The 13995-nt window shown below is 39.8% G+C and overlaps 1 protein-coding gene across 4 annotated transcripts in view; it reads right to left on the bottom strand.

Moving 5' to 3' along the window:
- Nucleotides 1-1063: 1063 nt before the first annotated feature.
- LOC108414855 (receptor activity-modifying protein 3-like) overlaps nt 1064-13995 on the bottom strand; it is a 50207-nt gene continuing 37275 nt past the window's right edge. For all 4 annotated transcript variants that reach the window (XM_017687761.2, XM_037534180.1, XM_017687762.2 and 1 more), the window contains one exon: nt 1064-3128. In XM_017687761.2, coding sequence (XP_017543250.1) covers nt 2873-3128 — 256 coding nt within the window. In that variant the 3' untranslated portion in view covers nt 1064-2872. The remainder of the gene's footprint in view (nt 3129-13995) is intronic.

Genomic DNA, 13995 nt, shown 5'->3' with positions numbered 1-13995 from the left:
TATTTATTTTTTATATCACATCATTACATCGTATTGTGCTGTTTATTTTCATCAAGTGAACCATGTCTGTTCCCTGTTAAAGCATTTATTTGTGAGTCTGTTCCAACTGTCTGTGGCTAGCCAAACTTGTACACCAAAGGCAGCAGACCTTTTATGGTTGTTTTTTTTTTTGTGATGGACACAATAGAGTCAGAGAGTCACTGTAAGCTTTCAGATGAAGCTTTAAGTCAAATTTATAACTGGGTTTAATGTTTTAAAATCAGTAGACATTTCATGTTTTATGTCTGCAAAAAGTAGATAAAATGTTTACACAATGTGAAATGGTTTTACGCTATTAATTATGGTAATTAATGCTCTTATACTAATACAAACTTATGCTAATGAAGGCAATACTACATTAATTATCACATCACTACATCATATCACAGCTGAAACAGCAGGCAGATAATCATAGAATTGCAACTAGGTTAAAATTAAATCACTTTTGTACTGCACAAAACATGATGCAGACATTTTATCACTGAGTAATACATAAAAGTGATCACTTTGAATATTGTTTTTTATTGGAATGTGCTTTTCATAGGAAGATCTGTTCATTCTCTCCATTAAGGTGATAATTTTAAGGTTTCCATTTTGCAATGAATTTTGTAGTACTTCTGAAAACTACAATTCTTCAGGTCAGCACAGATGAGCACGTTATTATATGCAGCATTTGCATTCATCAGAAAGTTTTTCATTCATCATAGTCAGGCATGAGACTGTTTAAGTTGTGTCTTTGTTTTAGGTTAAACTTGCACTCTGCTGCATGGGATTCAATGAATAAACAGGAAGTCAATGCTTGAGGCTCTCTGCACTCAGAAAAGAGTGATTTAAAAAACTTCCATTTAATATCTCTGTTCTTTTGTCATGTCACATTTGCCAACTGTAAGGCATTTTTAAGCAAAGTAATTATTTTAAGATAGTAATATAATACTGAACACTCTAACAGTTAAGCTGACCTTAGGATGTACTGTTTTTTTTGGAAACCAGACCCTGACTGAAAGTATTCTGTTCACCATGCAGCTTTACTGATCATAAAATATGATTTATTTCAACCCTTTCTGAGTGAACACTGATGTCAAGTACAAAAAATCCCTCATGAATTTGATTACAGCACAGGTCTTGTAAGGCCTTAGGTAATGGCCTGTCTGAGTGAATATGTGTATGTGCCATATATCAGTTTTGAAATGAAAAGGAGAGGGGAGGAAGGCCAGGGGGGGTTGACGTCCTGTTTGGATTGCCTGCATGTTAGAGTAGGAAAAAGAAAAGTATCATGCTAGTAAGAATCATATAGAGAAAAATGGAAAACAAAAAAAAATAAAATAAATCTACTGTAATTGTGTTAAAGACAAAAGACAAAATATATTATATACACACTCCAAGATTTTCAGACACATAAACACAAAGGCAAAGCAATAACAGTAAAACACACAGAGAATATTAAAGTATATTCAGGTTGTATCCTTAATACATATTAAAAACAGAAAAGACTATCTCATGACAAATGCCTTATAATAATGGCAATGACATTCCATCATCAGCCACAACAATGCACATTTGAGAAAAACTGCACTCTCTACAGTTCCTGTGCCTTCTTTGGTAAAAATCATAGCCAGCCCATTTCCTCTAATTCTTTGCCTTCTCTGGGAACAAGTTTTATATCCTTCCTGGAGCCTAGCTTGAAGGACCACTGCTTCATATGACAGTCATTGAGGGTATGACATTTCAGAATATGTCATTGTCTTCAGTTTGTATCTTTAAGCCAGTCACAATGCAAAGCCTTTCCTCATCATATAAATAATGCCTCCTGTCATATTTTATTTGTTTGTCCTAAAGTGATTATTGTGCTCACAATCCAATGAAATATATTGTTAACAATGTCTTTCCCAACACATGTAGTAGATTTATAGCTAGATTTCAGCTATTACTTTACTGTATTACATTTCATGTCTTTCTGCAATCTGTGACTGTGTTATTGCTGTTGTTTATTATTGGTCTTGTTCTTTGTCACTGACCAATTATCTGGTGGATTCATTCAGTTTTTGTCAGTTTCCTCACATTTAATATAACAATTCTGCTCAGACACCAGGTTCTAAATCTGGTAAGAACAATATAACACATTATATACATGACAGTTCACCTGACATATTTAAAATATTATGAAACTGGACTTTACATGAACTTGCAATACTCTAGAGGTGTACTTTTGACAAATGTCCTAATTCTAGGCTATTAACTTTATATTTCAGTACAGTGCATAATTATATTAATTCTTTAGACCCAAATATCAGCTCCTAAAATGTAAACTTTATCTACAAATGAGAGATAGCATCAGCTGTTAAATCAAATAACAATTATTTAAATTCACATCTCAAACCACAGTGGAGAAAACTGGAGTCCCTCATTGAAGCACCTACAGTGGCACAGTAAATGACAGCATCCACAGGAAATCAAACCAGGACTCAGGAAGTCAAGCTTAATGTAGGAATCTCTAAAAATACACTGATGGTGGAAAGGGAGAAAAAGCTTTACATACAGTTGAAATGTCCATGTGTAGTCAATATCCTTGGTAACAATATCCCTGACTTCTGTTCATAGCTCCCAAAGGCAAAGTCTCACAAAGAACTAAAATGAGAGCTCAAACAGTGTCATCGTCACACAGTAATGATAGATGGTATCCTCAAGGGAAATGTCACAAAAGTAAATATTTTTACCAATGTGTTAAGTTCTCAATTGCATTTATTAATGTCCTGATTAAAAGGAATGATAACACTCCTGTGCCAAAATGTGTTATTTGCTCATGGCCTTTCCTTCTGGACCTTGGTCTTCAGTGCTAAGCCAGTATATCACTTCGCTTACTGCACCATACTACCAATGCGACCATGGTTAGTGTGAGGAAGACTGGAACAAGGATAAGGATTATGAGAGTATCTTCAGATGGATCACCCCAGACCGCAGATTTCAAGGTGCAGTTGGAAAAGAATTGTTTGTGGATGCGGATAATATAGTGCTCTACCACAGGGTTAGGCCAAAAGCAGCCAATCTTCACTGCGTTGTCCTCTGTGCAGGCTGAGAAGAAGTGGTACTCACTGTTGGGAGCAGAAAATATTAGGAGACAGTTTCAGAGGGACATCATATAAATTAATTTAAACACTTCTTCATTAAATAAATTATTCTAATTGTCATAAACCAAGCAAAAAATAAATATATACACACATATTTGGAATTTGTTTCACTCAGACAGAGCACCCCTGGTTCAAAACAACTTTGATTTTCTAAATGATAAAAAGTAAGCATTTTCTACAGAGAATACACTTCTTTACAATTTAATGGACAATTGCTGTGTACTTGCTGATTTTAACATAAATAAAGATCAAATGTGGCCTGTGCAAAAGTTATTGGACATTTTATGTTTTATGTAATGTAATTAAAATTTTTGTTTTCAAACAAAACACATACTTTGGTCGTTGGTGGAGCTTGTTGAGAGTGGGTTTAAAAATATCAGAAATACCAGTGTTATACTATGAAACGTTTACAGAATGGAAAGGCTAGCTGCTGTGTTCAACTGGTGTACAAAAATAGAAATCGACAGATTTAAATAGAAATTGCAGGACACTACTAGTAATAAATACAGCTGGTGATGTGGAATTAACAAAATTTCATTCATGACTAGTGGCAACTCCACACCCCACCAGATGTTGCTGTGGAGCAGTGCATGACATGATCAATTCAGTATAATAACTAATATATATATTAGTACCTAACATTGTTGCACATTTATTACATATGTCAATGGTAGGGTTTCCTGTACTCATTGTGTAAATGTCAGTAGAAGGTAGTAGGCTACCTATTTCCCCTGGCAGTCTTCGTTTGGTGAGCATGGGGCCAGGCCATTGGCGTTTGTCTAACCAAGTGAGCAGTTAGAAAATGTGCTCAACATGCTTTCAATATCCAGCTGTGGGGTCCGATCACATTAGCCCCATGTTGAGAGCAGCCAATAAAAATAATACATTTACATACATTTTGACATTTAGTAACATAGTTTACAGTACGGGCTACTCAGCTAGCCATACTCACTACTCAGCTAGCCATAGTTCCTCATCAGTTGTGATAGTCACTCCTAATAGCAAGACAATATAATGACTCAAGTCAAAAATGTAATTAACAGTTAAATTATACACCCTGCCATTAGAGCAGAAATTAGAGACTAAACATTTGTGACCACACCAGTAAGAGGTGAGAGAAATTAAGCTTCTATCTGCTGATCTAAGGTGGTCAACTCCCTGCATTGTTGGTTTGGCCCTTTGATTGCTGACCATATGGTCAGCAATATAACCCTTCAGGGTGGCAACCATCAAGGAGTGTTGATGTTCGCCATCCTTGCAGGGAGTCGGCACCTCTGTCCTTTTGATAGGGTAATCACCATCCCCCTGTTTAACCCCCTCTTCCTATCACCCTCATCCCCCTCGCATTCCCTTGCTTAACCCCCCTCTTCTTATCACCCTCATCCCCCTTGCTTACCCCCCCTAAAACTCCTTTTCCACACCTTTATCCTCCTCCCACAACCTCCAGTGTTTATAAGGTTCTCCTAATATATCCCTAGTCAGACTGGCTGTGATAGACTGACTGCGATCCTGCGATAGACTAAGCTGTGCCCACATTTCCTGTGTGTCAATAAAATCAAGTCTACGCTGAAGGTCTCCTGACTTCTGATTCCTGAAAGCTGAATTTCTAACAACTTGGTGCCGTGACCCGGATGGCATACTGAAACCTGCTTGGTGAGTAAACGCCATTTCGAACCAAAGAGAAATTCTGGTTTTATAACACGGAGAAGTCAGTAAAGTTTATTTGTCACTGATAAAGAAACCTAGTGTTTTTTGTGGCTGTTATACCCTTTGTTTCAAGAGAAGTTTTACCGGTTGTCACTGATAAAGAAACCTAGTTTTTTTGTGGCTGTTATACCCTTTGTTTCAAGGGAAGTTTATTTGTCACTGATAAAGAAACCTAGTGTTTTTTGTGGCTGTTATACCCTTTGTTTCAAGGGAAGTTTTACCTGTTGTCACTGATAAAGAAACCTAGTGTTTTTTGTGGCTGTTATACCCTTTGTTTCAAGGGAAGTTTTACCTGTTGTCACTGATAAAGAAACCTAGTGTTTTTTGTGGCTGTTATACCCTTTGTTTCAAGGGAAGTATACTTGTTTGTTTGTTTGCTTGTTTGTTTAGTTGATTGTCTCGTCACTAGTCACCTCACCATAATTTCCAAAGGCCAAAATGCTCAGAAAAATTTTAAAGATTCCTGGAAACCTCTTAACTATAAAAAGAGCACACTAGTTAGGGGTGGGACTGAAATGCCGCAGTGGACTGACTCTGAATTTGAAATGGTAATGGAGAACATAGTCAAAAAACATGTTAATAAGAAAAAAAGGTCAGAGTACTTTTCTTCCAAAGGTTTTCCTACTGATAGATTGTGGTCTCCTACAGAATGCAAAACAGCTTTGGGCTATGGGATTAAGCATGATTCTGTGAAGGAATGTCTTTTTGTGCTGGAACAATACTGGGGGTATAAACTTAGGCATATGGAGGATAAGTTAGCAGAGGCTGAGGGGAAGATCCTAGAGTTGACTACTGAAAGTAAAAAGCACAAAACAGCTTCACTGAATGCCCAAAGAACATGCAAAAAGCTTCAACAATCACTGACTGAGGTTGAACAGTTACATGCTAACTGCAAACCTAAGTGCCACGGTCAACCAGGTCAGCCATGCTACACAGAGGATGAAAATCCTCCAATGTTGCATGGGCTGTACCCGGACATGGGCGCATTCTGCTCACTCTCTGATGAAGATTCTGAATCTACTCAGAGTAAAGTATTTCAAATGAGACCTGTAACAATCAGATCTGCTGAGGTCCTCAATAGGGGTGGTGAAGTCAAGGAAACAAGGGTACAGATTGGCCACATTCCTTTGGATGCCGCCACATTGGATAGACTGTCCAAGGAATTTAAACATCCAAGGGTAATGGGCCTTGACTTCATTGACCTTATTGAGAAAAAGAAAAACCTTTATTCATTGCATCCCAATGACGCTGTGGCAATAGCAAGCCAAGTTCTTAACATGACTGATAGCAGGAAGCTTGCCAGTAAAGTGTTAGATGGTTTGGGTGATAATGGCCAAGACATTAATAAAGGGTGGGAAGCTTTCAAAGAGTGGATTAGCCACAAATGTCGTAAGACCACTGATTGGGGGCAGATAAGTAACTGTAAACAGAGAAAAGGAGAATCAGCTGCAGAATATTGTGACCGGTTTGAAAGAGTTTTTCTTCGTCATTGTGGCATTGATACTTACAACAACGATAGTATTGATTGCACCACTGAGGGTCCACACTTTGGACAACTGGTTGACTCACTGCAACCAGACCTTAGACAGGCTCTAGTGACAGCTGTTCCAAACTGGCGTAAGGTTAAATGGGGTGAGCTTAAAAGTGAACTGGACAGATTGGATCTTGATCTGGAGCCAAGCCATGTTTCAGCATCTGTACATGTCCTAACAGACAAAGGCTTCAACTCAAGTGCCAATCACAGGGTCACTAACCAGAAAAAGGAGTGCCATTATTGTCATAGAACTGGTCATTTTGCAAGGGATTGTCATAAGAAACAGGCAGACAATTCTAGAAGGTATCCAAAGATGAGGGAAAACACTGCTGGAAGATCCTCTGAGGGATTTCCGCAGGATGATACAATAGGGAAGTCTTTCCAGGGTCTTTCACATGACCAACTCTCTATGTTAATTAAGGCAGTGCAGGGATATACAGAGGTGTCAACGTCTCCGTCTGCCCCGGCTTTAAACTAATTTGCCCAGCCACTTCTGCCCATCTGTGTGCCATCAGTAGAGTTTTAGAGAATCGCCTTTTTGCTGATGTACAAATTAGGGGACAGGATTTTTCATTTCTTGTAGACACAGGGGCTCAGGTTACTACACTTTCTGATATTGTTTGTGCATCTTTAGGAGTATCATTAACAGACAGACACATCACTGCTGAGGGACTGGGTAATGCCGGAATATCCTTAACTTTATCTACACCCATAGATGTTAATCTAGGACCTAAAACCATTTCATGGCAATTTTGGGTGGGAAAGGTTGAGAATATTCTTGGGATGGATTTTCTGAGAAAATTGAACTGTTCTTTGTCTATTAATGCTGATTCATGTGTTTGGAACATTGCCTCTTTGAAACAATCTGATTTGGCTAATCACCCTATTTGGTCAGATGATAAGGATGACTGTGGCCTTTTAGAAATGGAACCAGTTGTATCCTATCAACAAAGAGGCCTTACAGGGTATTAGACCAATCATAGATCAGCTTGAGAAAAGAGGTATCTTGGTCAAAACACACAGTGTATCCAACAGTCCTGTATGGCCAGTTCGCAAAGCTAATGGAACTTGGCGGCTAACAGTAGATTATAGGGTGGCTAATCAGCATATTGACAAGCTAACTCCATTGGTGGCTGACCCATCCACCATCTTTGATGGTATCCCTACAACACACAGTGTTTTTTCTGTGGTTGATATGGCTAATGGTTTTTGGTCTGTTCCATTAGCATCACAAAGCCAGCCTTGGCTTGCTTTCACTGTGGGGGATGTGCAATACCAATGGACACGGCTGCCTCAGGGTTTTCATAACAGTCCAACTATTTACCATCAAGCACTCAGAAAACACCTCTCCCAGGCTGAGCACATTTTGCAGTCCTCTGTTGTTATTCAGTATGTTGATGATGTCTTGTTGAGTAGTGAGACTGAGGAAACGCATGACAAAGACTTGAAGGCGCTTCTTGAATTTTTGGTTAGCAAGGGACACAAGGCCAGTCGTGACAAAGCTCAGTTGTGTTGTCCTGGTGTACAATATTTGGGGCAATGGGTTACCCAGGGTTCTAGAGGAATTTTGCCTGCTAGAAGCTCAGCAATTAATGCACTGTCGTTGCCAACCACAGTACACAAGTTGCGAGCTTTCTTAGGCCTCTGCAACTACTGCAGACCTTGGATAGATTCTTATGCTGCAATTTCACAACCACTATACGATCTGCTTAAAGGTAAACCTGGACAACATGACCCTCTTGTACACACAGATAACACAACCACTGCTTTTGCAAAGTTGAAATCAGCCTTGATTTCTGCACCAGCTCTTGGCCTTTGTGATTCAAACAAGCCTTTCACTGTCTTTGTGCATGAAGATTGTGGTTTTATGACGTCCTGTCTGACTCAGGAACATGGTGGTATGCAGCGTCCAGTAGCTTATCATTCAGCTAAATTAGACACGGTGGCTCATGGTATGGGTCCATGTTTAAGAGCAGTACAGGCTACATATCTGGCACTGTTAGCATTTGCGCCACGGACGCTAGAGCAAATAGTCACAGTCAAATGTCCTCATTCTGTGTCAGCCTTACTCAACAATGGCCGCGTGTTGTCAGTGACAGCTTCTAGATGGGGCAACTGGCTTGCTGTTTTGACAGCTCCTAATGTGGTGATTCAGAACGCACCAATGAACAACCCTTCCTCCTTTATGATGTCCTCATTGACTGATGCTTATGAGGAAGGGGGTGATCATGATTGCATTGAATTATCCAGTTCTCATCCTGTTGTTAAAGATGTCCCTCTTGATAATCCAGATTTGATTCTTTTTACTGATGGTTCCTCAACTTACACTGATGGTCAGCGTAGATCTGGATGGGCGGTGACTGACAGTCTTCAAACTTTGGCCAGTGGTAGTCTTCCTCCTTCCTACTCAGCCCAGCAGGCTGAGTTGGTGGCCCTAACTGAAGCATGTAAACTTGCATCAGGTAAATGTGCCACAATTTTTACTGATTCAAGATATACCTTCGGTGTTGTGCATGACTTTGCACATCTGTGGAGTCATAGAGGTTTTTTCACAGCTGCTGGCACTCCAGTTAAAAATGCTGACTTAGTACATGGTCTTTTGGAAGCTGTCAAGTTACCCGCAGATCTAGCCGTCGTGAAAGTCAAAGCGCACACAGGTGGTAATTCTGTTGAAGCACAAGGCAATAGAATTGCAGATGAAGTGGCTAAAAGGGCATATTTTTTACCACCAGCTAGTATTGCATCCCTCACTAATACAGAGTGTAATACTAATGACATTTCTTCTATTCACAAGCTACAGTCCGATTCCCCAAACTGGGAACTCTGGACATGGCTGGACTCAGGTGCAAAAATTGCTCCAGATGGTGTCTGGACCAAAGGGGGAAAATTAGTTGCACCTGAGTCACTACTCCCTTACTTAGCTACACAGATACATTCTTTAGGTCACATTGGAGTGGAAAAGATGGTAAATCAGTTTTCACATTCCTGGTGGAATCCTAAGTTCAGGGAACAGGCTAAAGCAGTTGTTCAAAATTGTGTTGCTTGTAACCAAGTCAATGTTGTTCCTCAGATGCGCAGTCCGGCTACTAAAACAGTAGCGCCTCCAGGTCCATTTCGCCATTTACAGGTAGATTACATCACACTGCCTAAATGCGAGGGAAAACAAGATGTTTTGGTCATAGTGGATAAATTTTCTCGCTGGATTGAATGTTATCCAACTTCCAAGGGCACTGCTGCACACACTGCTAAAATGTTAGTGCAGGATTTTATTCCTAGGTGGGGTCTTCCTGAGCAAATTGAGTCAGATCAAGGCACTCACTTCACTGGACAGGTAGTGCAGGCTGTCTGTAAACTTCTGAAGGTGAACTGGAAACTTCACTGTCCATACAGACCACAAGCTTCAGGACAGGTAGAGCGTGTAAACCGTGTCATCAAGGAACGACTGACTAAACTCCACAGTCAGGGTGTCAAATGGCCTGCAGCCTTGCCAGCGGTACTTTGCAGTATAAGGGCAACTGGCAACAAAACGGTTGGGCTTAGTCCTTATGAAGTTGTGACAGGTAGACCAATGCTGGTTCCAGGGGTGATTGATCTCCGCAAAGCAGATGTGCATTTACTGTCAGATGCACTTCTTAATTATTGCCAAACACTAACACAAGCAGTACAGGCAGCTCAGAGTCAGGTCAATAGCGCTTGGAGCAAACCAGCTGAAGGTGGCCATACAATAATTCCAGGTCAATGGGTCATGGTGAGGAAACATGACAGACAATCTCTAGAACCCAGATGGGATGGCCCATATCAGGTTCTTTTGATTACTAACTCAGCAGTGAAATTTGAAGGAAAGAAAACATGGATTCATGTTTCTCATTGTAAGGTTGTGCCTGCTCCTCAAAAGTGACTTTAAGGGCCAGTAAAAGAGGAGGTGGGTGATGTACAGAGCCTCAAGGAAGAACTATGATTTCTATTATCATGGGGGTTACCCTTGAGGCGAAGACTCCACAACACTGTGTATCACCATAACAGCCTTTTCTGAGGGACAGATAGTGGGGAGCTGCATGACAATCACTGAATGAAAATCTTCAAATTTTGCTGATGAACAGTTCACTGCGTATGTTCCTTTTGTGTATTCTATAGAACCACACAGCGGAGACGGTGTCCCCATCCACTCAGAACACTGCATGGACTTCTTCAAGAAACGTGCATCTCAAGAAAATCTGCGCAGCTGATTGGAGACGAGGACGAGACCTTGAGGACGACCTACCAAGCAACAGACGCTGTCAAGTTCACCAGGACAACATGAATACATCACAAATCCAAACACTGTGCATGATCATAACCATGATCTATGGTTCAAATGCATGGGATTGCACACGCATGCCCACAGAAGACCTGACGTTCCATCATGCAGAAGCAAATCATCCAAGCTCCCTGACCTGCATCCATCATAGACCAGCTCTACCTGAAGACACCATATGTTTTTGGCACTTCTGCACTAATAAAGACTTGTAGTCATAACATAATTTTGTGATTCTCCATTAAGGAGAATCAAAGGGGGAATTGAGAGAAATTAAGCTTCTATCTGCTGATCTAAGGTGGTCAACTCCCTGCATTGTTGGTTTGGCCCTTTGATTGCTGACCATATGGTCAGCAATATAACCCTCCAGGGTGGCAACCATCAAGGAGTGTTGATGTTCGCCATCCTTGCAGGGAGTCGGCACCTCTGTCCTTTTGATAGGGTAATCACCATCCCCCTGTTTAACCCCCTCTTCCTATCACCCTCATCCCCCTCGCATTCCCTTGCTTTACCCCCTCTTCTTATCACCCTCATCCCCCTTGCTTACCCCCCCTAAAACTCCTTTTCCACACCTTTATCCTCCTCCCACAACCTCCAGTGTTTATAAGGTTCTCCTAATATATCCCTAGTCAGACTGGCTGTGATAGACTGACTGCGATCCACTAAGCTGTGCCCACATTTCCTGTGTGTCAATAAAATCAAGTCTACGCTGAAGGTCTCCTGACTTCTGATTCCTGAAAGCTGAATTTCTAACAGAGGATTTCAACATCATTCAGTCTGGAAAGGACAAAAACTCCTCCTTCAATCCAGAGTAGTTCAAGAGAAACATATGGATAATTGTGCTAATTGCAAGTCTAGACTTAAAAACACTCTTCTGCTTTCCTGGCCTGCCCTTGCTATGCTATCACTTAAACTGATTCATGGATTGGTTAGACTTTGAAAGAAACGTTTTTGACAAGTTTGCCCAGATGAAAGATCGCCATGCGTCTTTCCCTTTCGAGCAGCGAACATCACCCACCGGTCACTCTGCTTTATTACAAGGCGTGTTATTCCTAACACCTGGAAAGCATGTTTCCCAGATCTGATATGTTCCTTTGATATGCAGTTGCAGCCCACAATAATCGTATACTACAAGTGCAAGATAACATTGAATTTGTAATGCGAAGCTGTATAACTTTGATTTTGTGAGGTCTAATGTTGTTATCATATCACTCATATTCTCCACTTCCACTAACTCCTGCACCATGTTATTTCAATTTGTGATTTCCTTTATGGAGTGCATTTAGCTTTGGATAGGATTTGTGTGTAGTTTCCTTGACGAACGTGAGTTTTTGTGCCCCACCAGCCTTTCTGTGCCAGAGACACCACTGTTCATGACTCTAATCTGTAGGTGCATAAGTACCAATTTAAACATAGGTATTCACAGGTTATTAATATTCCTTAACCTACTGGGTCTTAGTTAAACTGCACACTTGCTGTAAGCACTGGTCAAATCAAGTAAATGAGTTTTTATGGTCATTCCTCCAAATAACTTACATACATTGGAATGAAATAGTGTTCTTCAGGCCCCATGGTGCAACACACAACAGCGTATACAACATATACATATACTTCTCATAGCAAAAATTAAAATACAACCCTGTTTCCAAAAAAGTTAAGTTAGGCAAAAGTTAAATAAAAATGGAATCTAATGATCTGCAAATCATTTACAACCTATACTTAATTGAAAGTAGTACACAAAAAATATGTCAAACTGAGAAATTCTATTATTCTTTTTTAAATATATGCCCTTTTTTATGATCAACTTTTTATTGCATTTTTCATTATGTTTTATAACAAGGGTGTCGAACGTTAAGTGGGAGGGGAAGGCAGGATGATGACATACATTTTTAGGAATACACAAATTTAAAAGACATAAATATGGTGACAGTGAAATACTGAAATCAAGCACTTTAGATAATATATCTACTGTTAGATATGCTACTTTAGAATATTCCCAGAACATATGCATAAATGTACCATGTGCAGAGTTACAAATATTACAGGTATAACTAGAAGTACGTTTCATTTGAATATATGACCATTTTGAATTTGATACCAGCAATATGTTTCAAAAACGTTGGGACAGGGGCAACAAGACTCGTAAGTCAATAACTTTATTAGGTATAAAAAGAGCATCCCAGAGAGGCCTTGAAAAGAACACGGAGAGGATTTAATCACACCGTGAAAGACTCTGTAGGCAAATAGTGCAGCAATTCAAAAAGAATGATTTTCAAAGTAAAATACCAAACAAATTGGGAATTTTATTATCTGTGGTACATCATTTTAATTAAAATATAAAGAGATGTGAATGCAAGAAACAAAGCCGAAAAACCAATATTGACTGCTTGTTATATTCAGGCCCTCGGGCAGCACTGCTCTAAAACAGACAAGATTCTGTAGTGAAACTCACTGCATGGGTTCATGAACATTTCCGAATACTATTGTCTATGAACGCAGTTTGTCACTGCATCCACAAATGCAAGTTAAAACTCTACCGGGCAAAGAAGAAACCAGTACAAAATAGAAAATTGCACACATGGCACAGGTACCATAAATGCTTAACAATATATACAGGTTTTGTGGCAACATATGCCATCATCCAGACAAAGTCTTTTTCAGGGAAGGCCTTGCTTATTTCAGCATGACAATACCAAACATTCTGTACGTATTACAACAGCATGGCTCTGTATTAAAAAAGTGCAGATGCTTTAGCTAGTGTGCCTGCAGTCCAGATCTGTCACCCACTCAAAAAATTTGGCGCATTATGAAATGAAAAATATGACACAGGAGACCCGATATCAAGCAACAATGGGAAAACCTTTCACTTTCAAACCTACAGCAACTGGTCTCCTCAGTTCCTGTATTATTAAAAGGAGGGGTGATGCAACATGGTGGTAAACATGCCCCTGTCAGAACTTTTTTTTTTAAATACTGCTGGCATCAAATTCAAAATGGGCATATATGTTTCAAAAAATTATATAATTTGTCAGTTTCAACATTTTATATGCTGTCTTTGTACTACTTTCAATTAAATGTAGGGATTAAACGATTTGCACATCAGTGCATTCTGTTTTTGTTTATATTTTGCACAGCATCTCATCTTTTTTGGAAATAGGGCTGTTTTTAAAGAATTTAAAGTACAAGCGTGATGGTAATGCGGTGTGTAATGGTGAATGTTGGAGTTGCATGTTGAATGTTGTATGCATCAGTGCGTTCAGTAATCTCACCACCTAAGACAGGGTGGTTCTCATACC

The sequence above is a fragment of the Pygocentrus nattereri genome, chromosome 24, assembly GCF_015220715.1.
Source record: "Pygocentrus nattereri isolate fPygNat1 chromosome 24, fPygNat1.pri, whole genome shotgun sequence".
Lineage (NCBI taxonomy): Eukaryota > Metazoa > Chordata > Actinopteri > Characiformes > Serrasalmidae > Pygocentrus > Pygocentrus nattereri.
This window is presented reverse-complemented; position numbering and strand designations above follow the sequence as displayed.